The sequence below is a fragment of the Grampus griseus genome (genome assembly GCF_964374135.1).
Source record: "Grampus griseus genome assembly, chromosome: 20".
NCBI lineage: Eukaryota > Metazoa > Chordata > Mammalia > Artiodactyla > Delphinidae > Grampus > Grampus griseus.
In genome coordinates, this window is record NC_139014.1 from 11,099,190 (window position 1) to 11,126,108 (window position 26,919).

Sequence of the window (26,919 nt, forward strand, 5' to 3'; positions counted from 1 at the left end):
GTTCTTCTTTCAGCACCATTTATAGGACCTTTCAGTCAGCACGTTTCTGCTGAGTCCTCATTTCATTCAGCTTAAGTGCTGGGCATGTGGTGCTTTACACACAAAACAGGATATTATATGTGAGATTCTAAGACTTGCATTTTTAAAATCATGACAAGCCTCTGACATCTCTCCATGTCAGTGCATATAAATAACCTTGCATGGTGTTCCATAACGTGGGGGTATGGGCCCCCTTTGCTTAATGATCCCTTCATATTGGATATATTAGGATCCAAGATTGGTTGTGATAGTCCCTGTGGGCCGTCTGGGACTGCTGTGGCATCGTCATGACATGGGGCCCAGGCCCCTTCCATCACACAGCTCTGTTGTCCCCCTGCTTATGTCTTCTGCCATGTTCACTCCTCCCGGGAAGGGAAAGAGGGCGGCACTTATAATTTAGACACATTTCTGATCATGTCCCATTGGCCAGAATTGGGCTGCAAGATCAGACTTAGCTGCAAAGGAAACTGGGAACTGTGCTCAGCTAAACTTGCATTGAGGATGAAGAGGGGAAAAATAGATGTTAGACTGGCAGTCTTTTCCACAGTAGCATGTAGACAGCTTACAGGTTTTTACCAGTGAAAGTATTATACATCCTTGTATGTACATTTCTGTACAAATGCAAGTATTTCTATAGGATGGACGCCTAGAAGTCAAAGGTATGTACAGTAAAAATTTTAAGAACCACCCAAATTGCCTTCCAAAAATAGCTTCCTCAATTTATACTCGCACCAACGATAAGCCAGCACCCTGTTGAACATTGTGGTCAGCATGGGGTATTATTCATACTTAAAACTTCTTTCCAGTTTGCTGGATGAAGATAGGTAGATGGATGATTCTCATTGTAATTTGCATTTCCATGATTAATCGAGAGCGTGAAACTTTCATAGTTGTTGATCATTCATGTTTCTTCCGTGAATTGCCTGTGTGAAGCTTTTGCCTATTGTATATTGTTTTTGTTGTTTTGTCTTTGTTGATCTGCAGCAGAAGCTTATATACACACACACATTCTAAATATAAAGCCTATGTCACATATGTTGTACCTACTTTATTCTTAAATTGCTTGTCACAGGTATGTGTTTTTATCAGAATTATATAATTTTTACATTGCTCTATTTTTCTTTAACGTTTCTAGGTTCTATATGTTTAAGAAGGTCTTTCTTACACCAAAATAAATTTTTAAATCTTTTATTCTGCTTTTGTATTTATTTTTAAAATCTGTCCTGATTGTGTGTGGAATCTCAGATGGCAATATTGAATGGTTAGTTGGATTTTACAAGTATCACTTGTTGAATTGTTCATTCTTTCTTCGCTGAGTTAAAATGCCACCTTCATTACAGTTATATATGTGGCTCTGTTCCTGGGCTTTCCCTCCTGTTGATTTGTTTGTCTCGCCTTCCCCAGTACCATCCTGTAATTACCATAGATTTATAGTGTATTTAATATCTGCTAGCGTGAGTCCTCACTCATTATTCCTTCTTTACGATTTTTTTTGTGTTGTGCTATTCTTATACCTTTCTCTTCAGCATTAACTTTAGAATCAGCTTGTCAGATTCCATTAAGGAAACCCCTGATGGTATTTTGATTGGGCACTGCCTTTATAGGTTCATTAGGGAAGAACTGCCGTCTTTAGAATCCTTCTGTGAGAGTTTACTTAGAGCATATCCAAGTGTTCTCTTACTCGTGCAGTGACGAAGAACAAGACACCAGGTGATGGCAGTTTAGCAAGGTGAAATGGCACAGCGTAAGCAGAGGGTGGTCCCCTCGTGGTAGAGATGTCTGCAGCCCCACCACACCTGTGCTGTCGGCACATCCTCCCCGTCTGGGATGGGACTTGCATCTGGTGACGTGTGTGCATATCAAGAAGGCCTCTGCCGCCACCACCTTGATGACAGTCTTCTCCAGGCCTGGTTTGGTCTTTCTGTCTTCTGTTCCTTTTCCCCTTTGCATTAGAAACAATCCTCTTGGCAATACCAGAGGCAATGTTTGTGGCTTAGCTTTGAGGAAACACAGTCACCTTTACTGTAAGTGCACAGAATTGATTTCTGCTAGAGTGTCACTACTTAAACTATTGGTGCCTGAGGAAGGATAAATAAGTGATGGCGTTCTATGCAGAAGAATTGCTTAAAAATGTTACCTTTGGGGCTTCCCTGGTGGTGCAGTGGTTGAGAGTCCGCCTGCTGTTGCAGGGGACACGGGTTCGTGCCCCGGTCTGCGAAGATCCCACATGCCGCGGAGCGGCTGGGCCCGTGAGCCATGGCTGCTGAGCCTGAGCGTCCGGAGCCTGTGCTCCGCAATGGGAGAGGCCACAGCAGTGAGAGGCCCGCGTACCGCAAAAAAAAAAAAAAGAAAAATGTTACCTTTGAGTGAGAATTTTAGTCATTTCTCTGGTGAGATGAGGACCATTCCTCTCTATGTTTACCAGTAATAGCTGGAGTGTTTTCAAGTACTGAAGAGTACAGTGTGTCCAGAAAAATATTTCACTTAGCAGATTCATGCTAATATGTTATTGTTCTGTGATTTGAAAAAAAAAATTATGGAGCCAAATCTATTTGTACTCCTTCAATGTGATCTAAATCATCTAGAGGATAAAGTGCTTATGGGTAGCTCTGAAATTAAAGGGGCAAGAGGGAAAAACATGCACATTTGAGGACCCGATCAACTTTTCTGAGCTCATCTTCTTTATAATCGAGGAGCGTGTTCTGCTGTATAAGCCCAGAGAAGTTACGGAGTAAAGGGTGAGCAGGAATGGTGTGAAGTAGCATGCGTAGCCTTGGGATTTATAAGAGAAAGCTGTGGTTTGGCTGCAAGAGGGTGGGAGAGGAAGGGTGGGTGTGAAGGCCTCGTTGTGGGACACGTGGAGGGAAATCCCTCAGTGGAGTGAGTGCGCTCCCAGGGGGCAGCGAGAACTGAACAGGGGAGGAGAGGAGCTCGGGATTGAACTGTGCCACCGCCCGGTTCTACCTGATGAAACAGCGTGTGGGCAGATGGTGGGGAGGTTAGTTTGCTGCTGTTCACAGTGGGTAGAGATGGCAGCTCAGGAACGCTCTGTGCAGCGGGCCCCATGCATGGGACCCTCTTGGAGGTGCAGGTGCTGGTGAGCAGGCAGAGTTCGCCATGTGTGAGTCACAAACATGCACTGTTTTCTTTTCCAGAACTACACTCAGTACATCCCCCTGTCTATATATGACCTGCAGACATGGATGGGCAGCCCCTCCATATTCGTCTACGACTGCTCCAACGCTGGTCTCATTGTCAAGTCCTTCAAACAGTTTGCCCTGCAGAGGGAGCAGGAGCTGGAGGTGAGGCCCTGAACACACTGGGCGGTGGGGGTGGCCATGGGGGACTATTGGCCTGGAGCTGTGGTTTTGTTTCTTTGGGTGGGGCAGGCTCAGAGTGCTCAGCGCAAGGTGGTGGGGTCCACGACAAAGAACTTGGAAAGGACTCAGGACAAGCTCTTGGGCGTATTTTTACACCTCGTTTTACCCAGCATCATTTTTAATCCGAATTTTAATTAAGCGATAAAATTAATAGAGTTGAATTGTGCTTCAGTGGGCTCTGCCTTCGAGATAAATGTGAAAATAAAGCAGACACATTTATTTTTGGAGAAATGGACCCCTGTCTGGGCACAGTCTTCAGTTCCACCCGCATCTTAGTTATTGCCCTCATTTTTTTGTCTTTTGTGTTGGAAAAAACCCCTACTACGCTAAATACAGAAAACAAAACAGCTACAGCTGCCGTTGGTGCCTTCCATTTAAAGAACTGGAGAGCCTGTGTAGTGCTCTGATCGTGAAGAAACGTTTTACTTGGTTGTTTTAATTAATATTTGATGTTTGAATTAAACAGTGACTTCTAAAGAGAAACTGAAGAGGCACTTTCAGTTAAGAGGCCTCCATCCTATGGCCTGCACAAGAGTGAGAATAAAATATTCTGCAGCCTCCAGGGGGTCATGAATTCCAACTGGTTGCAGTGCAGGAAATTCTCAATTCAGGAACAGAAATGGCACTGAGTACATGTTTCCTCAAGCCTTTTTGGGTCTATCCAATTTTAATGTATTGTTATGTTTTTCACATTTCATCAGAGGATATTGCTGAAATAATCAGCAATAAAATTTGAAATTCTACTTGGGAGAACTTAACATGTCATACAGTTAATTTATAAATATTTTATAAATTAAAATGTTTATAAATTAAGCCCTTATGCAGAACTTTGCACCAGAGTGACTGATAAATTACCCTTTATCCCAGTGCCACAAGTTGTTATTGTTATTATTATTATTTGCATTCTAGAATAAGAGAAGGGAAAGGTCAAGTTTTATATCATTAAATTTTTACCTTGCTTTTAGGCATTTCATCTAAGTTTATCCAAGGGATAGGTTATCTCATGAGTGCTAAAAACTCAAAGCACCAAGAGGTAATTGCTTTTCCTCGCATCAAGTAATAAATCTTGAAAAAATATTTTTTTTGTTTTCCATTTAAAATGTGTAAATAAAAATGCCAAAGAATCCAGCCTGATATTTATCCCCAACTTATGAGCTTCAGGGTGATTAAGGAAAGACCAATACATCCACCTTTGTTAATTAAAACATGTTAAATAGGGCTTCGCTGGTGGCGCAGTGGTTGAGAGTCCGCCTGCCCATGCAGGGGACACGGGGTTAGTGCCCCGGTCCGGGAAGATCCCACATGCTGCGAAGCGGCTGGGCCCGTGAGCCATGGCCACTGAGCCTGCGCGTCCGGAGCCTGTGCTCCGCAGCGGGAGAGGCCACAGTAGTGAGAGGCCCGCGTACTTCAAAAAAAAACAAAAAACAAAAAAAACATGTTAAATATAGTCCCTCTCCCACCCTTCTCAGCAGAAGACAAGCATTTCCCTCTTATGCTCTAGCACTTGGAGTATCTGCTCTGTCGGTTCTGTAAATGTTCTCTGTATGTTGCCAAGGATTAATCAGCCTAAGAAACTGTTCATTTCATTGAATGCGACAAAAAAGTTTTCCATGCATCTTTTTGGGGTGAGGAGGGAAATGTTTAATTGACTAATTCCTAATGGAGGAGAATAAATGAAAAATATGTTATCTGAAGTGGCAAATAGATGGCAATGTAAAGTTATACCATATGTTTTATAATTAGCTCTGACTTTTATCTTCATTCTTTTCTTAATTACAGTGCAGATAAGTCTTACGGTTTTCCATTACACTTACTATTATTGGCTGTTGTTCAGCTGGTCTCTTGCATCAACAGCGGAAATTAAAATGATAAAATTGGCTCCCAGCTAATATCTTAATGTTCATGTTAGTTATTATTTTTATCTGCTGTAGAAACAGCAATCCTGTGTGGCCTCTTAGGTTTATTCTTTTAAAAAATTCTTTCCCTGTCTGCAGTTGGCCAGATTCTTTGTAAATTTATGATACATTTTAACACTTTTATTGGGTAGATGATAACATGAAACTGAAAAAAACTGGCGGGTAAAATGGTTTGTGCCAGAGTTTAAAAAATAAAGAGGGTAAAAATGATTAAATATAATGCAAGAAAATAGTTACCTGGACCAGAAAGCCTCCAAGTAATAAACATTAACACAAATATGAGTGACATAAATTTTAAGAGAGGGTTATCAGCTTTCATATTCTTGGACTTCCATCTCAAAGGAATACTGCAGGTGAAGTAGAAGATGCCTCCATGAAAGCATGGCATAAATTATTGCACACAATTGAAACTTCATCATAGCCAGGAAAAATGCATGTCTGTCCCTCAGTAATGGTCTCTACATTTTTCCTTGTGTCATATTGCTTTGTAATTTGAAAACTAAGGAAAGTCTTCAGTTCTCTCTGCTTTCCATGTTTTTTTTTTAAGATAAATTTTTTGTGTGTGTGTGTGTGTGCGGTACGTGGACCTCTCACTGTTGTGACCTCTTCCGTTGTGGAGCATAGGCTCCAGATGCGCAGGCTCAGCGGCCATGGCTCACAGGCCCAGCCGCTCCGCGGCATGTGGGATCCTCCCAGACCGGGGCACGAACCCGTGTCCCCTGCATCAGCAGGCGGACTCTCAACCACTGCGCCACCAGGGAAGCCCTAAGATAAATATTTTTATTTTTACTAAATTAGTATATGCCATGATTTTAAAAATTAAATAGTACCAAGGGTTTATAATGAATGAAATATGCCCTGGCCCACACCTCCTTGGCCAAGACTCTGCTACTATAGGGAACCTATTTTAACTGTTTATATTTCTAGTTCCTCTATGAGTATCTCTATAAATGTAAATAATATGCTTATACTACTACTGCTTGATTCATAAATTTTAGATTATCAGGCTTTCTGCTACTGTATAAACCAAAAACAGAGTTGCCATTAGTAAATTCTATTTAAAGAATTGGAGAAATTATATAGAACTTTGATAGTAAAGAGACATGTTACATAGTTTTAAGTCATATTTGTTGTTTGTATTAAATTGTGAATTCTAAAGAGAAATTGAAGAGGGTGAGTCACTAACTGCCCCCTCCTGTTTCCCCACTGCAATTTAGTTGTGTCACTACATTTGGATTCCCTATACTTTGTAACCTTTGCAATTTGAAATAATACCCTGACGTTTTTATTTCTAGTTTCGTCAGTAATCAGTACTATCCTCTGGCTTTAGGTTCTTAGCTTCCTTGGACTTTCTTTTACCTCTGGACCTTTCCAACTTCTGTCATCTGCACTTTTATGATTATTCTCTAGTCTCTGACCATAATTAAGTCCCCATGCTTTGTGTATGAGTTGATTCTAAAATATGACAAATATTAAACTTCAACTCCCTGATTATGACCATGTAAATATTGTTCATTGAATGGCTAAATAGGGTGCTATGCTTTCCATTTTTATAACAGTTTTTGTTTCTTTGATTTTCCTGAAGATTTTCTCTTTTCTTATTGAATTAGATCTTTAACATTTCCTCAGTTCCTAAATTTGCAAGGGTAGTATTGAATCTCAGAATATACCTCTTCGCAAAGTTTCTTCTTTCCCAGCTCTCCACTGCCTGCTTCAATCAGCTGTTCTAAATGGGCCTGCTCCAAAGCTGTCATCCTGGGATTTCTCCTTATCACTCTCCTGGAAGCATCCACTGTTTTCTAGATCCCACCTCTGTCTCTTTCTCAGTTTTCTCCTTTGTTCTGCTAGGGCAAATCCTCAAATAACAACCCAAGAACTGATGTATGGGAGTAATTTTTCTCAGGCTTTAAGTGTTTGCATTTGGACTGCTTTTAGCTGAAAGTAATGAAAAATCTCACTATTGCTTTCTAAACAAGTAACAGTTTGTCATTTTTGCTAAGATCTCTGAGGCGAATGATTTAATTATTCAGCAGTACCATTAGGGACCCAGGCTGTTTTTAATCTCTACACTCTGATGTTTTATCTTGATGGTTACAGTACATTCTTCCACGTTGAGCCTGGATGAGGTGGGGACAGGGCAGAGCTATCACATTTGTCTCTCTTGTTAGGAAAGCAAGTGCAGATATGAGACCCTTATGTCTCATTAGCTAAAGCTGGGTCATATGCGATGTGCCCCGCCCCTCATAGTTGGGGCGGGGGGTGGCAAAAGGGAGTGGAGTTGGGATGAGTACTGGTCTGTCTGACAGTGAGTGTCAGCTATATTGCATGTGTTATTGTCTTCATTTTGTCCACATGCATTATGGACAGTTTGGGTATGGAATTTTAGGCTGTTTTCACTAAACTATATCACCCTTACTTCTTGCAATAGATGAGAAGGTGGCCTTGTTGTAGCCATAACCAAGAATTCATGATAAAAGCCAGAGAAGGAGTATTTATATCCACAGTACACGGTATATATGTTGAGAGAGAAAGAGAGAATTCAGATTTCTTTTTTTTTTTTTGCAACAGCTTTTATCTTGGTTATAAAATCTTTGTAACTAGAAGAGGAGACTAAATCTTCAGTGGATTCTCTTTGAAATAGTCTTTATTAAGTCTTATCCATTAGTTCTACTTCCATTGGATATTTCCCACGGGCAGTTATGATTCTTCTCTTCACTGAAGACAGCAATGAAGCAGGGGTCAAATCTCGGCCTTTTCCTCTCTTTCTTTGGAGGCAGGGAGGTGAGTTGGTGTCTGGTGGTGGGAACAGGATTGCCTCTCTTTTACAGAGACTGATGGGGCTGAGCTGTATCCCAGTAAGACTTGATCCTCAGCACGATCATCCTCGTTGGTGTAGGATGGGAGCCCAGATAGTTTCTCGGTGGCAGCCACAGCGGTGGTGGGACAATTTCTTCCCCCAAGGATGGTCGACATGCTTTGAGGGAGTCTGTTGTTGAGGTTCAGGCCATCACTCTGGTGGCACCATTCTCTCCTCTTACTGCCTGTTTGTACTTGGCAAGGCTTTTCTCATGATGCCTCCAAATGAATCATGTTTTGTTTTGTTTTTTTGTTTGTTTGTTTGGTTTTTTTTTGGCTGCACCGCGTGGCATGCAGGTTCTTAGTCCCCTGACCAGGGATTGAACCCATGCCCCCTGCAGTGGAAGCAAGGAGTCTTAACCACTGGACCGCCAGGGCAGTTCCGCGAATCATGTTTTGATCTGACAATCTGTAAACTTCCTTGTGTGACCCACTCCTGCTGGCTCCAGCAGTAGCATCCAGCAGCTCAGGACCTTGTCCAGCGGATACTCATTTTCACAGAAACAGGCTTGGTCCTGCAGCATCACTGGATTCGCAGTGACTTAACCACCCTATTTTCCGTTTGGAATCCTGTATTCGACTTGATATTTATGACACATTATTCTCATGTATTCATCAGTGTGGCTAAATTTTATGCCAAGTGTTTAAACTAATTGTAACAAAAATGACTAACATCAAAATCTTCAGGTTTCTTCAAAAAATGTCAAATGTGCATCCCGTAGAACTAGAGAATTCATATTTGGAAACCTGTGGTTCCTTTGCTACTGTTGTAGACAGCACGTTGTGTGGATGTCTGTGGAATTCGAAAATATTGGGCTGACCAAAAAGTTTGTTTGGGTTTTTCCGTAACATCTTATGGAAAAACCCAAACGAAGCTTTTGGCCAACCCAACAGAAGTCGACGCTCTGTGTTAAGGTTAATATTTGTAGTGTTACAATGTCTGTCTGTGATTTTTGAATGTCACATGTTAATTCTAAGGTTATCTTTAGAAAGGTATGTGTCTTGGATGACTGCTTACTAAATGGAGTTTGTGTGTGTGAATTTGTGAACATTCTCCGTGGACTTGCTGTCGGGGTGTTCACGCTACAAAACAGGGGTCCACGGTGCTGATTCTACACCGAGCTCAGGCTTGTCCGTCTCTAGCTTTCACGTTATAATTTTTTTCATGTCTCCATTCTTTCTCTTCTATAGCTTCATAGTTACCATTTGTAGGTAGTAGGGAAACAGGAAGTCTGTTATGTGATAATCTTATTTATTTTCTCTTTACTTTTTAAATGATATTAATTTGAAGGGAAGCTACCCATTGTTGCTGTGTGCCCATGGCGGGGAAGGCAGGTGGCTTCCTGGGGCACCCTTGCTCACAGTGCGGAGAGCATTCTACCTCTGGGAGCCGGTGACGACACTAGCCACCCTAGTTTTCCCCAGACACATCAGTAACTCTCTTTAAAGAAGAATACCACCACGTGCTTCCTGGGGAGGGGTGGCTGTGGTGGTTGCAGGACACCTGGCTTCGGGCACAAGGGCGAGCAGGGGGCTGTCCTGATGGTAGGTCTTCAGGGGAGCCTCGCCATCCTGCTGCGCCACCCCCGGCTTCAGCGGTGAACCACCTTCCCCGCTTGCTTCTCTGCACACACTCTGTGCAGGTCCATGCCCTTTTCTTTAATAAAGGCGGGCCAAGTTCACCCCTCTGTACCTTATACTCTATGTATAGCAAGCTATATAGCAAGCTGTAACAATTCGTAAGAGTGAATATTTTCAAAACAAATATCAATAAGAAACCTATTATGTAGTTGAAACACTCCCTCCACAGCACACACACATTTGTAATTTAAGGAGAAATGCTACCATGTCCACTGTTTATAGGAGAGTAAGTGGGGGTAAACCTGTAAACAAATACAGCAGAAATCCCTTTCATTGGGCTGCACACAGCCACCCAGAGCACCCGGCTGGAGAAAATAAAGCCATGATGGAAATGAAGAGTGGAATGGGAGGCTGGTCCTCCGAGTGCTCTGGGAGCTGACGTGCTAACCAGAAAGTGGAAGGGGTCACAGAAACACGCTGATGAGAAAAGCAGCCTCTAGAAGATCAGGACCCTTACCGCCACTGAGAGCTGGTGAGAGAGGAGGGGGCCGTGCAAGATGGAGAGGCAGCATCAGGGGAGGCCAGAACACCTGATGGCCTTAGCTGATGGACACTACCTACTACCGCCTTTTATTTGTGCGACCCTTTGTGGTTTGCAGAGCACTTTTTACATTTAGTCCAGTCATCAGCCTGTGCAACAGAGGATGGTACATAAGCAGTCTCCAGAGTCTTTGCTACTATGCACCTGTGAACAATCCCTTCTGCAGTTTGTACCAGGAGATCCAGTTTTTTTCTGTTGGCACCTTTTACTATTCCTAGTCCTGGAATTTGAAAGCTTTGGGTGAAAGAAAAGTGATTTCGCTGCATTAAAAATTCAGGAACTCTCATCTCTTGTCTGTAGATTAAATGAAATCCACAGACAAGCAAATTGTATTATTAATACAGTCAACTTTCAGGGTATAACTAAAATTCTACTTCCCTGAGCCTGAAATCTTTCTCAGCTGACCTCATATAGCAAATTTTTATGCAGTTAATTTGACAATTAATTATGTATTGTCTTGCAGTATCTCTTCTATTGGCATTGTCAGCTGTATTTAAGTCTATTATGTAAACCTATCAAGGATGCTTCATATGAAGTAGTTGCTTAGTAATTATTTATGGATTTGGTCTCATAAATAACTGTACATTTGAATAAACTACCTTTAGTTGTCTTCCTTAGATGTATCTATGATTCACTGAATATGTTTAATCTTTGGTTGATTTGTATGAAATGTAAAAAGAAACAAAGTAAAAATTATTCACCCAAATCCATGAATATAGTATACTTTTTGCAGCCATCATAAAACTGGGAGCTTCTTCAAGTTAAGTCTTAGAATTTAATTTTTTTTTCCTAATTTCGTCTATTTTAAAATATGCCAGAAATTGCTTAATGTCCTGGACCCCAGATCATGATCAACACCCTGGGATATCGTGAGGGTACTGTGGTTCCCAGCAGGACCCATCTGCATGGTCCTGCTTGCTATCACAGGAGGACCTCTCCTCCATCAGCCAGAGGCTATGGAGGTAATGGCCCGATGTTCTCTCACAAAGGATCTGTGGTAGCACAGACCATGGTGTTTCTGGTGGCAACCAGAAAAATGGCAGCACTAAACTGGGTGATCACAGAGCCATGCATGGGGAGAAGGGCAGGTGGGAAGTTACCAACCCACTTGAGGGGAGGGACAAGAAGGTAAGTGGTTTTTCTTAACACTGGGGTCAGAAGCAAGGAAAAGATATTAGTTCTCACTAGTCCTCCTCAACATTATACAATAAGACTTTTGCAATATGGCAAGGGAAAAAAACAGAAGGTATACAGACTGGGAAAAAGGAAATTAAGCTATCTTTTTTTGAAGATGAAACAGTTATATTTGTTGAATGTCAATCATAAAGATCTAATTGACAGTAACTGAACACTCCAACCAACAGCAGCAGCAAAATACACAAGTGTCCATAGAGCATCCATCAAGATATATCATATCCTGGGTCATAAAGCAAACCTCAACATATTTTAAATAAGTGAAACCACACAAGTGTGTTCTTTGACCATGGTAGAATCAACTAGAAGTCAGCGATAAAAAGACAACAGAAAAATCTCAGAAAAAAAAAGAACACGTAATTGATGGGTTAGAAGTCTCAAGGGAAATTAAAGAAATTTTAGGGAATTACATTAACTGAATGAAAATGAATGTACATCAGAAAACTAAAAATAGAATTACCATATGATCCAGCAGTTCCACTCCTGGGCGTATATCCAGAAAAACTATAATTGAAAAAGATACATGTACCCCTATGTTCATAGCAGCACTATTCACAATAGCCAAGACATGGAAGCAACCTAAATGTCCATCGACAGATGAATGGATAAAGAAGATATGGTATATACATACAATGGAATACTACTCAGCCATAAAAACGAAGGAAATAATGCCATTTGCAGCAACATAGATGCAACTAGAGATTACCATACTAAGTGAAGTAAGTCAGAAAGAGAAAGATAAATACCGTATGATGTCACTTATATGTGGAATCTAAAATATGACACAAATGAACCTATCTACGAAACAGAAACAGACTCATGGACATACGGAACAGACTTGTGGTTGCTAAGGGGGAGGGGGAAGGGGGAGGGATGGCGTAGGAGGTTGGGGTTAGCAGATGTAAGCTATTATATATAGAATGGATAAACAACAAGGTCCTACTGTATAGCACAGGGAACTATATTCAATATCCTATGATAAACCATAGTCAAAAAGAATATAAGAAAAGTTTATATATATGTATAACTGAGTCACTTTGCTGTATAGCAGAAATGAATACGATGTTGTATATCAACTACACTTCAATTAAAAAGTAAATAGAAAAAAAAGGAAAATGAATGTACGACATGTCAGTACTGATAAGATGCAGCTAGGACTTCCCTGGTGGTGCAGTGGTTAAGAATTCACTTGCCATTGCAGGGGACATGGGTTCGATCCCTGGTCCGGGAAGATCCCACATGCCGTGGAGCAAATAAGCCCGTGTGCCACAACTACTGAGCCTGTGCTCTAGAGCCCATGCTCTGCAACAAGAGAAGCCACTGCAGTGAGAAGCCCGCGCACCACAACAAAGAGTAGCCCCTGCTCACCACAACTAGAGAAAGCCCGCGTGTACTAACAAAGACCCAACGCAGCCAAAAATTAAAAAAAAAAAAAGATGCAGCTAAAGCAATTGAAAGGGAAATTTATAGCACTAGATCCTTATGCTAGAAAATAGGAAAAGTATCAAATTATAAGTTCCTCCCTGTATTAATCAATTTGGGCTACTGTAACAAAATACTACAGACTGGGTAGCTTCTAAACAACAGAAAGTTATTTCTCTCAGTTCTGGAGGCTGGACAGTCCAAGATCACAGTGCAGCTTGATCAGGTGAGGGCCCTTTTCCTAGTTTATGGCCAGGCCTTCTCGCTGTGTCCTCACATGGTAGAAGGGGTCAGAGAGCTCTCAGGCTGCTTTTGTAAGGACACTAATCCCATTCAGGAGGGCTTCACCCTCATGCATTAATCACCACCCAAAGGCCCCACCTTCTAGTACTATCACCTTTGAGGGTTAGGATTTCAACATGTGAATTTTGGGGGAACACAAACATTCAGACCATAGCACGACCTCAAGAAACTAGAAAAGGAGAGCAAAATAACCCCAAAGCAATCAGAAGAAAGAAAATGATGATAAGAACAGAAATCATTGAAATGTAAAACAGAAAAAGAGAAAACTCCATGAAACAAAAAGCTGATTCTCAGGAATAATCAATAAAATGGATAAATCTCTAGCAAGACTAACAAACATAGAAGGAGAAGATTCAGGATCGTACAGCCATTGAAAGAATAATAAGGGAATAACATGAACAACTTTACATTCATAAATTTGACAACTTCAAAGAAATGGACCAATTCCTCTAAAACCACAAACTACCAAATCCACCCAAGATGAAATAGATAATGTGAGTGGTCAAGAAATTAAATTTGTAATTTAAAAGTTCCTGAAAGGAAATCTCCAGACTCAGCTAGTTTCACTAGAGAATTCTACCAAATATTTAAAGAATTAACACCAGTTTTACAGTCTCTTCCAGAAAATAGAACAGGGAGGAAACACTTCCCAATTCATTTTATGAGGTCATTATTACCCTGATGCCAAAATGGATACATATTACAAAAGAAAAAAAAAGCTGCAGACCTCTATCTCTCACAAACTTAGATGCAAAAGTCCTCAACAAAATAATAGCAAATCAGTTCTAGCAATCCATAAAAAGAATTATGTTCTACGACTGAGATTTATTCCAGGTATGCAAGTCTGGCTTAATATTCAAAAAAATCAGTTGATGTAATCCATCATACCAACAGACTAAAGAAGAACGATCATATGATCATATCAGTTGACACAAAGCTTTTGGCAAAATCCATCACCTTTTCATGATTAAAAAAAACCTAACAAACCACCTCTTAGCAAATGAGGGCTAGAGGGGAGCTTCTTCAGCTTGATAAAGAACATCTGTAAACCTACAGCTGTCATCATCCTTAATGGTAGGAGACCACGTTTTCCCCCTAAGGTCGGGAACAAGGCAAGGCTGTCCATTCTCACCATTCTTACTCAACATAGTACCGGAAGTTCTAGCCAGCACAATAAGGTAAGAAAAGGACATCATCAGTCACTAGGGAAACAAATCAAAACTGCACTGAGGTGCACTTCACATCCACTAGGATGGGTAGAATAAAAAAGATAGATAATTACATGTCCTGGCCAGGATGTAGAGGAATTTGAACCCTCACACAGTGCTAGTGGGAAGGTAAAATGGTGCAGCCACCTTGGAAAACAGTCCGGCAGTTCCTCAAATGTTAAACTTGGAGCTGCAGACGACCCAGCAGTTCCACTCCTATGTTTATACCCAGGAGACTTGATGTGTCCACACAAAAACCTGTACACAGATGTTCACAGCAGCATTATTCACAGTAGCCCCCAATGGAAATTCTCTTCTTGATGTAAAGGATTGTGGAATTTTTTAGTATCTCCTTGTTTTTAGTTATCTAAGAGTAATAGTGGAGAAATCTGGTTATAATTTCTAATTAATCATCTTTACTGAGTTATAGAATGATTCTAGAGCATTTTAGAAAATGATTGCTAACAACTAAATGGCTTTAAAATAGTGGACGGTCCATTTAGGCAAACTCTCAGGATAATCATGTTCTTTAGCCGCCCTATAGGGGAAATATTGGGGGGGGTTCTCGGTATGATTACAAGTCTTCCTCCAACAAAGACGACTCCTGCTCTCTTGGCCTAGATTTCATAGTTCCCAGCAATAGGTACCACTTCTTTTTAAATTACTATTTAATATTTGATATATATAGAATTATATAAATTATATATTAAAAATTACTACTGCCACTTTGTATCTGCTATTTTTAGTACAGTATCTGTCGCATGATAGATGCTCCATTAACAACTTTGAAATGAGCTGGGTAAGCAATACCTGATTCCTTTACAGATCTCAGTCTCTCTCTGAACTTTGTAAAAATGTCCACTGTAAGTAGGTGTTATTGAATTGAGAATAAAAATTGCTTTAAGCTAGAACTGGAATTATTACCAAGTAGATGTTATTTTCAGAAAGTCGCTTGGTAAAGACTCCTCTGAAATAAATTATTATTGCCTTCATCTCTTTATCAAGATGTCTTGTATATGTATATGGAGAACAGAAGCGGCACAATGGCAGAGTTTCATTTAGAAAATGAGAGGTGTAGGTGCTCCCGCTGCAACCCCCACTCACCTCCAGCCGTGCTTCTGGAGCGGGTGGTTCCGGGCCTGTGTGAGCTGCTTGGCCAGCCTTCCCATGAGCTCTGAGTGCATGAGTGCCACGTTATCCACACGTGTGGAAGAGGTAGCAGATGTCTTTCTTGGATCTGGTTGCTGTGTATCACATCTGAAGATTTTTCTGGATCCTTCCCAAATCCTCCAGAAGGCTCTAGTGAGCTTTTTTTTTTTTTTTTTTTTTTGCGGTATGCGGGCCTCTCACTGTTGTGGCCTCTCCCGTTGCGGAGCACAGACTCCGGACGCGCAGGCTCAGCGGCCATGGCTTACGGGCCCAGCCGCTCCGCAGCATGTGGGATCCTCCTGGACCAGGGCACGAACCCGTGTCCCCTGCATCGGCAGGTGGACTCTCAACCACTGCGCCACCAGGGAAGCCCTCTAGTGAGCTTTTAATGATTAAAGTTTTCCTGGTGTTTGAGCCTCTAGGTTCTCCAGGAGAAGCCCCTTTGGGTAAAAGTGCATCTGGGGTGTGCCCTTCAGGGTGAGTGGTGGCTCCCAGCTGGACCTGTTCTCTTCTCAGCCTGGGTGCCTTTGAAAAGTCCTCTGAATCACTGGTAGTTAGGTTTACATGCAAGCTGTTTCCAAAGACTAATTTCAATTAAAAGGTCAATATCTTAGATAAATACAAAACCAAAACAATATATTGGAAGTAGCTCATCTGTTGGGTTTTGTTTTGTTTTGTTTTTTTGTATTCCTGGGTTAGCAGCTTGAAAAATGAATCGTTGGTGGAATTGTTTGTCTTGAATGTAATTTTTTAAAAATGTTACTGATTCTAATTAACCCCAGCGCAGAGCTGTCATGTGCCCAGTGGTGACAACAGGTCCCATATGAGTCTGAGGGGACTATTATTGTGTGTTACCACACTTCAGATTATCTGCAGCCACATTTAATGCTTTCTGCCAGTTTATACATCAGCATACTGCAAGGGGCTTAAGAAATAGAGGTTTCTATCAATGATCACTGTGAATTGGGAAATTTAGTTTCTAGTGGACTTACTTGGGATGAAGATGTTCCTGCATCGTCTCCCTGTCTCCTTGTGCCTCCTCTGCCTCAGGTACTTTGCAAGGCTCTGGGCCAAATGCTCGTGGACCACAAGGTGCAGCCCGAGGCAGACCTAACACAGAGGCACTGAGCAGATCGCTACCTGACAGCACCACCCGGCTGTGTCAGGGCTACGGGAGCGCTGCCTCCACAGAGGACAGGGCACAGACGTCCTGACATCAGCAGAAATGCCCTTAACCCACCGAGCACCCCACGTGGCTGCCAGGGCATGGGAACCCACCCCACCCCCGCCTCCCCCTGGGGGCCTGTGTCTAAGGCCGGCTTGGGAGAAAGGTGGCCTTGGTGTGACACACTGCTTCACTTCTGAGAGCCTGAGGCTGTAGAAGCTCAGTGACAGGCAACAGCAAAGATGGAAGGGCTGCAGCATTTGGGGGCTGTAGCCAGAGGACCTGCTCTTCGCTTCTCAGAAAGTAAATTTACTGTGGAAGCAGATTATAGACAGAGAAGTTAAAACTAGTAACCCACACCAACATTTAAGAATATTGAATCTTGGTTTTACATAAATGATTGTTTCTTCCTACATTGTTTCCTGTAATCATCACGTCTGTGCGCAGTTGTGGTAAGGCTTGCAAGAAGCATGTGCATTGGCTTCAGTCCCAGGCCACCTCTCCAATGCCCCTTTCACCGTTGAAGACTGTGCACTCTGTTCCCCTCCCGGAGCCTGACCCATTGCCGATGTCATCCTCCCTCCTGGGCTGGGGAGAACGCACTTCCACAGAGCACACAAGTCGAGACCACTTCCGGCAGGCTCCCCTGGCTCTGACACATCTGCAGCCTCTGCGTCTTTCCGTCTTTCCGCATGACTCAGGTCTGATAAGCCGCAGACCCACACGGCACCCAGACCCGACATCTTTCCTAGCGTGTTGTCACAGCAGACCTGGAAACTAATTTCCTGTGTGGAGCAGGTTGCTTCACTGGTGCTATTTTAGATTGTAGAGCTGGAGCCAAGGAAAGGATTAAAAGTGATTCTGCCTTCCCTTTTCTCTGTGCTTTAAAAAACCCACTCTGCTGATGGTTGTACAATGTGAGTGTACCTAACGCCACTGACCGTACAAATAAAATGGGTAAGATGGTAACTTTTATATTATGTATATTTTGCCACAATAAAAAACCCCTTCCTCTAGAAATTGCAGTTTTTATTTAGTATTAAGTATACTAGAATTTGATTTGTATTCTGGATTTACTATTCCTTCTATTAATAATCTGAAGAGGTTATTAATAGAAGTACTGCTTTTACTGCCTTCCATTTGAGAAGGTTTTATCAGCATTAATAATGACAACACTTTACATGTCGTAATCAATGTTAGGTATATATGAGTGAACACAGCTTTGTGTGTATTTAACTTACAAAGTTCACCCGAGACTGCTGTTTGGAAAAGACCCTGCAGAGCACTCATGTTAGTGTCACAGGTGTGTGGTATAGATTCAGGAGGGTCCGGATGGGATGAGGGAGTGGAAAACGGCCCTCAGGCCAGGGCCAGCTTCCCGTACTCATGACTAGGACTCGCCCGGTGACCGGCAGTTCACGTCATTTCTTGGGGTCTCTGTTTCCTCATTGTAGAAGGTTTTTAAAATTGGAAAGAAGACTTACCTCATGGGGATGTTGTAAAAAGCAAATGAAATAATAGCCAGTGTGAAAGAGACACAATCATGCAGACATAGGGGATTATTAGTAAGGAGCAAAACCCGAGACACATAAACATTCTTTTCAAGTTGGGAAACAAACGAGCAGCCGTCAGTGATTAAAATTATCCCTTCCTGCCCCATCTGTCCTCCTCAATGCCATCATCACCTGAAACCCCAGCCCCTGGTCTTCATGGAGCCCCGCCCCCTGGCGTTTATAACCCAGGAGTCCTTAAAAAGTGATTTGGGGCTGGAGCTTGTGGTCGACTCCAGGAGAGGATCTAGCAGCTGGGCCTCTCTCCAGAGGACTTGGCCAGGAACCCCCAAGCTTTAAGCCTCGGTTGATGGGTCCTTTCCTTCGTGTCACATTTCCGGTTCAGTCTCCAGTTGTGCGTGACAGTTAAGCTGCTCTCTTCCTTCCTGTCCCCCTGCAGGTCGCTGCTATTAACCCAAACCACCCACTGGCCCAGATGCCTTTGCCCCCATCCATGAAGAACTGCATTCAGCTGGCAGCCTGTGAGGCCAACGAGCTCCTGCCCATGATCCCCGACCTTCCAGCCGACCTATTCACGTCATGCCTCACCACCCCCATCAAAATCGCCCTGCGCTGGTAAGTGGCGCCCACCTCGACTCCCAGCAACCCCCTTGGGGTTTGCTGCAGGGACCCAAGGAATCTACCTGGGTCTTTTGGACCAAGTTACAGGTGTGAGCTCAGGACCCCAGGTGGATGCTGGGGTTTTCCTCTTGGGGTTCAGGATGCGCTGTCCCCCGGATCAGGTGCGTGTGTGGCTTCCAGGAGCACCCTCTCCATTTCGTGGCTAACTGTGGCTGTGCCCTCAGATAGTACCAATGTGGGTCATGCTGGAAAGTGGACTTTCTTTTGAAAAAAGAAAAGCCTTCATTAGTTATAGAATTCTTTGCTTGAGTTGAAGTAGAATCTTTCAGTTTATTCCCAGCAGTAAAAAATAATAATAATAATGATTTTTTTTCCTACCGCCACTCTTTTGAGAAGTTGAGAGCTCTTGCGAATATGACTGAGGAAATGTGTGGAATATTCCAAGACAGTAGGACCTGCATTTAAGACCCTCCATCACTGGCAGGACTCACAGTGGAGTGTGTGTGCTTCTTGTCTCCAAATCCAGTTTTCTCCCCTAGACCGTCTTGCTCTCTTTTAATATCTACTTTTCCCTTTTATATTTTGCTGGAACCCATATACATGGAGGTAAGTAGCTCTTGGTGAGGCACAGGCGGGACGGTGCAGCCGCGTGGGTTCACTGGACTCTGTGGAGGCGCCTTCCTCCGTTTCCTGCCGGGGTGTCCTAACAGCGCAGAGGCACAGGGTCCTGCTTCCTCCCCCACAGCCCTGGAGAAAGTGGGGAGACAAGCAAGGACTCTGGGGGCAACGACACAGTACTCAATCCCTCGGGAGGCCCCTCGGGTGACTACAGCCTGGGTTGGGGGTCCTGTGGTTGCCTTGAGCTGCTGGTTGGATGAGAACTTGGACTTGCAGCTTCACCTCTGTAGCAGCATCAGGTTGACCCACGGCACCTGAGTGAGGGCATCCACCTCCCACCCCAGCCCTCCCAAATCCCGGCTGTGGATCCCCCCAGGGAGAGGCCTCTTCTAACATGCCTGATCCCTAAGGAGCTAGTGGAGGAGGTGTCCCCCAGCTGCCGAGCTCACCCCCCGACTCAGCCAACTCATACAGGGCCTGACCGGGGCCATTCCCCACTGCACCCCACAAAGCATAGCACATGTGGCAAAAGCAGACTCCAGGGGAGAGAGATGAGCTAGTCATCGTGCGAGGCAGGACTGTTGTCATGAAGCACAGTGCACGTGATGGGAGGTGAAGGGAGGAAGATGCTGGCTGGTAACAGAGTGAGACTACGACCTGGGGATGTTGAAAAGAACCACATAGAGATACAGGTGAGACGACTATGGTGTTTGAAACAAAGGACACAGTGGACGGGATTCCTAGCGGGAGGGGTGGCTGCAGTCTGACTTAGCACGTTGGGAGATTACAGCGAGGGGCTAGGCACTGGGGAAGGCAGCAGGAGGAGAGAGACAGAAAACAGAAGAAGAGCAGGAGACACGGGGGAGATGGAAGCTCCCCCATGGAGAGAGAAGGGGAACGTGGCAGAGCTGGAAATACCTGAAGGTGATGCGGACACATTCTTCAGAACTGGAGAAAGCTCGAAGGATCTGAGAGGCTAGGGCGGATGGGAAGGGAGGGGAGTGGGGACCCAACCTCGGGGTGAGGCTGAGGCTGCACGGCAGCCACACCCACACTGCCTCTGAGCATCACTCCTTTCTTCGTGGCTGCGCTGCCCTTGACTGTAGGGCTTTTTGTTCTTTCATTTATAAGTGAGTTTTTCTATTTAACTCTCTGTACTCTGTGATTGCTGTTAGAAAAGGTTTATGGTGCCATTTAATGTGACCTCAGAAAGATCTCTGATTCAGATGACTCAGGAAGTTGTTCATTTTATTCATCGTCCAAGAAATAATTTACTAAATACCAACTGTGTAAGCCCATGGGTAAGCACTATAGGTGATACAAAGAAGCATATTGTCCTGAAAAATTTACGGTCTCGTTGAGGAGACAAGATGTGACCTGAAAATTCATTATCTAAATGGGTGCTTCATGCCAGGCAAAGAAATCTGAACATTTCAGGCAATGTATGAGCAAGGACTAAATGGATCTGTGGCACCAAGGGCTATTTGTGTTTCCAGAGAACAGAGAAATCCCTAAGGGCCAAGGGGATCAGGGAGGGCTTCTCGGAGGAGAGGAAAGTTGAGTCAGGGTCTGGGCAGATGGTGGGATTTGAAGGGGAGCAGAGAGCACCACAGGCAGGTGGTCCCCAGTGCAAGAAACCATCCCTGAGTAGCGAGAATGGGTCAGTAGAGAGAGGACATCGTCCAGAGGGGTGAGGTGAGGTCGGAGTGTGGGCCGGCATCAAAGGGTGGGCCGCCTTGATGTTGGGCCAAGGACCTTGGCTTCTAGGACTGGTGGGGGAAGGTGTTTATGTGGGGAAATGACTTAAGAATAGTGTTTAAGGAAAATAATCCATGTAAGGATGGGGAGACCTTGGTCAAATGAGGCCTTTATCACAGCAGTGAGATCAGGATCCAAACTAAAGCAGGAAGGTGGAAATGGCCGTAGACCCCTCGGTGGGAGGGCCCACAGACACACCCCAGAATCTGCGGTGCAACAGGCCTCATTCCCACTCATTTTCCTGCCCCTCCCTGTGGATTTCCTGCCCTTACTGCACCTGTGCACCCCGACTCTGGAACTGACGGTGCACACCAGCTGTGCTCTGGGACCCCGGGCTGGGTGCTACACCTGAAGGGGCTGTGGGTGGAGGGGTGGACTGGCGAGGGAAGAAGCAGGAAGAGCACAGACGGGGCCTCCTGCCCATGCCACTCCACACTCTGCTGCCAGCGCAGTGAGTTTAATCTGTTTCTCCCCCGTGTCTCCGGCCCTGTCGTCCTCCACCAGGGGTCAGAAGGATGTGGCGTCCCTTCACTGGCAGCGGTGGGTCCCTGCCCTCTGGTCAGGGGTCAGGCAGTAGGCTTTCAGTCCACCATGATGCGATGCATTGTCTTGGTACCTACCCGAAATCCTTTTGGGAGTTAATATATAATTAAATTTTTTTAAAGTAAGCATTTAGTAGGAAGCACAGTGAAAAATCAAACTAATACAGTTACCAGAGAATGGACTTTGAGGTCAGTACATCACAGTTGTGGATGATGGTCGTCAGATAAGCACTGCCTGGAGTGATTAAGCAGAGTCCCAGATGGGTGGATCTTTTACAATTAACCACTTTCTGCATACTGAGGGATTGAAATTAGATCGAACATGACATTTCACTGAGTGTCCTTAGCCTGTGAATGGCAGTAAACCATATTCATGGGAAGAATTGTCAAGGGAATTCTGTACTTCTTTGTAACAGCTGAGCTTTAAAAAAAAAAAAAAGGCACCAGCCTTTTTATACATGAAGAGAGGAGACAGTTTGCCAGATAGTATTAATACTTATATTTTTAGGGTTAAGTTTCTTTTTTTTAATTTAAAAGTCAGTTTAATATTTTCCAGTGAAAAATGGGATATACATTCTTTTAGAAAATTTACTAAAAAGTAAAAAGAAGGAAAAAATTGTCCAAGATTTTACCACCATTACCACAATTAGTGTTAACTTTTTGGTTAAAAAGTCAGTCTTTTTTTTGTGTATGTACATGTTTGCATTGATGTAATTAGACTAAATTTACAATTTCATATACTTAAACCTTAGCATAACAAACTTATTTATCCTTGACCATTAGAAACTCTTAGTAAATGTTATTTGTAGTGATTGCATAATATTTCACTGTACTGATGTTCTGTGTTATTCAACCAAGTATAGGGCTTTAGGTTTTATGATTCAGGTAAGCTCAGAGTAGCTCTAGAATAGGGGTCCATGGGCTTTTTCTGTGAAGGGCCAGATAGTAAATACTTTAGGCTTTGTGAGCCCGAGGGTCCCAGCTCTGTTGTCATAGCATGAAAGAGCCATAGAAAGTATGTAAACAAATGAGCATGACTGTGTTCCAATAAAATTTTATTTACAAAAACAGGCAATAGGCCACATGTGACCTGGGAACCATAGTTTGCCATCCCCTGCCTTCGAGAATGGAGCCAGGCTTTTACCTTCAAATGACTGCTAAACTTACCTGTTGGTCAGTGAACCCAAACAATAAATAACCTAGGAAAAACCTTTGCTCGGGAAGGTTCCTGTATAACTAAGAGGATGGTTTTAACAAAACTGCACTCATGTAAGGCACAGTTGCTAAAGAAAGTTATATACCTTGTAAACCGAATACAGCCTTACTTTATATGTACAAAATATGTGTACATATATTTGCTGGCAAGTATGCTTATAAATCTTATTTGATAAAGAAGTAGTTGTTGGAAGACATCATTCTCTGATTTTTGTTTCATTTTTGCCTCAATCTTATTTTCAGAAACTGATAATTTTAGTAATTCTGAAGTGAGCAATTACATTACTCTCCCTGTAAGTGATTTCCTTACTCACCATATACATCAATATAGGATAAGAATCCAAAATATGTTTTTTTCCTTAGGCTGTTTTCTACTTACTAGATTGAGTGGCAGAATACCATCTTAAATTTATTATGGATATATTTGTGTGCTACTGAAATTATAACTCAGTGGTACTTAATTTGCTGTGGGACTTGCTGCAAAATAGATTGATGCCCATTGCATTGTGTGTCATGCAGTTATATTGTCTGTTAATGAAAATGGCAGCATCATTTTGGATTGAATAGAGGTCAAGAAACATGTTTCCTTCATTTCAATTAAATTGAGTAATCTCAAGGAGTTTAAATGTTAATGGCATAGTATTACCGAAAATTTGCCAGCACGGAAAGCCTTGTCTTCATCTTTGCCCAGATAGAGAGGCAGCTGCAGAGACACCCCGCCCTGCAGCTGCACTGTGAGACCCTGCATCGTCCATCCAGCTGGGCCCCGCGCTGTGTCCTGCTTGTCTCACTGCAGATGCTTGCTTTGCATTTTGTGACACTTCTGGCATTTGCTTTGTGTTTTGTCTTGAAGACTCAACCAAGAATCAGTCAGGATTACTTTTGGAAACATAAATTCCTGCTGGTGTTTGTTACTGGGGTTAACCATTTATTCTCTGTACAGTTTTCTAAAATACAGCTTCTCTGCTAGAGAGCAAACTTTCTGCCTATGCATTTAATCAGTGCTTTCTGTTTGTGATCTTTTTCAGTTTCTTGTAAAAGCTGAATTAAAATGAAGTATTTTATGTTTGAAGGCAGGTGATCTAGACACATTAGTGAATGAAATTGTCTTACCAGTTTACTTTGTAGTAATGTCACACTTTGCGTCATAAACCTTGGTGGTAGTAAACTTAATTTGAGATTTATTTAAACGGTTTTCTTATCTGGAGGCCCTCACAATGTGGTCATAACTGTTATCTGGTCCTGCTCCGTAAACCCCAGGACAGTTTCAGGGTAATTTCCAGTCTTTCAGGTTATGTAATTTGTCATGTGCCCACTCTGAGGAAACTATTTTTTCTCCCCAAACTAGACAATGTACTCTCAGTGTTCCTGTCTCTGACATACACGCAATTGAGATAAATATCATAATGTATTATAATAGAGCTCCTTTAAAAAGAAGTTGACATGCGGAAACCTGATTTATGCTGCTAAGAAATGAACTGAACCAGACAGAATGGCACAGGCTGCTGACTCCCTCCCTTGAGCCCAGTCCTCGGGCTGCCACAGGGGAGTAAGATTGATGGGTCCTACAGTGAGTCCACTCAACAAGTCAGAAACGGTGTGGAGCCCTTGGGGATGGTTGAGACTGTTGGGGTGGGGAGTGGAACAGGTGAGGACCAGAAGGTGCAGCTGAGGGAAGGCCGAGGGTGGGCCCTCTGGTGTGCACATCACTCTTTCCATCATTGCCCTGGACAGTGCAGCTTGCCTTGCTGTATCTGGGGCTTGGAATGAATGAAGGAAGGAAGGAGGGAAGGAAGGAGGGAAAGAAGGAAAGAAAGAAGGTGTACCACCTCTCCTTTGTAGAAAAAGCTACACCTTTAAAAATCAGAAGCACTACACTACAGAAAAATAATTCAGAGTGAGGATAAACATACCCAAAGTGATAAGAGAGAATATTGGAAATAGGAAGAAGAAATAAGAAAGATTAGTTGGAGGTATGGATCATGAAAAATACAATTGACGAAGTAAAGAATTTAGGAGGTGGATTGAAAGGCAACGTTATGGGTATAACCAAACGGCAAATTAGAGAGCTGGAAGGCTGGGTTGATTAATTCCCACCAAAGAAGTAGAGATGGAAAGAATGAGAGACCAGAAAGATAGAATTAAAGTTTGAATATCTGAGATATTGATCATGAAAAATAAGTCTAGGTTTAGGCCTCACTATGTTAGAGGTAACCACCAAAAGACACAGGAGGAGAGAGGATTTCTTCTCTCCAAAAGAAGGTAGAAAAAGAAACAAGAAAAGCATGGTAAATAGAAAATGTGAAATAAGATGGCTGAAATAAATTTTGAAATGTAAGTGATTATTTAATTGTTAGTGAGTTGAATTCACCGCTCAAAGGACAGTGATTCTCATGTTGGATAAAAATCATCATGATATAGCATGTATCACAGGATACATGTTTAAAACAAAATATTTGAAAGGTTGAAAATCAAAGGATGAAAGAGGAGAAATATGGAAACCAAAAGAAAGCTGGAGTGACAATTTTAATATGCATCAAAGAAAAATCTGAGATTAAAAAATATTGAAAGGACAAAGAAAACTTTTATTGTGGTAAAAAGAGCAGACGATCAAGAAGATACACTGATCATGGCTCTCTATGCATCAAACAATATGGCCTTGAAATATGTAAGATGGGAACCAAAAGGACTCTGGGTAGAAACGGATACACCAGGAACATAGGTACTGAGACCAAGTACATAAAAAGTAAGAAAAATAGTTTAGATTTTAATAGCAGGACTAATTAGCTAGGTCTAATATAGGCATATAGGACCATGTACCCAACAAGCACAGAATACACATTACTTTTGAGCATAGGTGAACCATTCACAGCTAACAAACAAACAAAAAACCTGTGTACCAGGTTCCAAAGGAAGCTTTAATAATCCCAAAGAATTGATACCATATAAACTCTATTCTCAGACCACCATACAATAGAGTTGGAGCTCAATAATGAAAGGTTAGCTTTTAAAATGCCTGAAAACTAAAAATCTTACTCTTAAATAATAAAGTCCTTAAAGAGGAAATACTTTTAAAAAATTATGAAATACTCAAAGCTGAGTAACAGTGAGAGCACAACTTTTCATGTCTGTGGGATGTAGCTAAAGCAGAAAACGAAGATTAAAAAATAAAAGGAAACTCAAATGTTCACCTTAAGGAGCCCGGGGGGAAATGCAGTAAACAAAAAGGAACATGAAGAAAGGTAGTCCTGAAGATGAAGGCAGTCCTGAGCTGTTCATAGTGTCTCCACATCCAGAGTACCTCTGGGTAGTTTCTCCAGAATTCTCCCAGCAATGAGGAGCAGCCCTAGGGCTCTATCACTCTTTATATAAATTCTGGACCAGCACTCTCATCCTTAGCTCCTCCTTCAAGTGAGTCCAGTACCTCAGTATTCATTCTTTCTGAGATTCTGCATTATGAGGGTGCTTACTTCTTTTTGGCTTTACCCCTTTGAGGTTTAAGGCTTCCATTCTCTCTCTGCTTAGTCACCACAACTTGCCCAACTCTTAATTGGTTGAAATTTTAAATTATGGTAATAAAAGTAGCTCGATCTTGTTGAGCATTATGCTGTGCCATTACATGAATTAACCCGTTCAGCCCCTGCAGGAAGCCTGTGTGGCATGGCCTGCCTTCAGCCCTGCTTTCAGGAGGAGGGGATTGAGGCTGCATGGTCGTGACTGGTAGAGCCAGGATTCAAACCCTGTCCTGACCCCAGCGCTGACACTTGAGACTGTCTGTGTGATGATTGGCTTCTCCCATTTGCTGTATTTTCTCCCTGGTACTCTTTGTCCGTGTCTTAC

The 26,919-nt window shown here is 42.8% G+C and overlaps 1 protein-coding gene across 4 annotated transcripts in view; it reads left to right on the top strand.

Annotated features, from left to right (window-relative positions):
- Window positions 1–26,919, top strand: part of RPTOR (regulatory associated protein of MTOR complex 1) — a 345,589-nt gene that overhangs the window by 169,846 nt on the left and 148,824 nt on the right. For all 4 annotated transcript variants that reach the window (XM_082678814.1, XM_082678816.1, XM_082678815.1 and 1 more), the window contains exons 5-6: window positions 3,195–3,341; window positions 18,765–18,940. In XM_082678814.1, coding sequence (XP_082534940.1) covers window positions 3,195–3,341; window positions 18,765–18,940 — 323 coding nt within the window. The remainder of the gene's footprint in view (window positions 1–3,194; window positions 3,342–18,764; window positions 18,941–26,919) is intronic.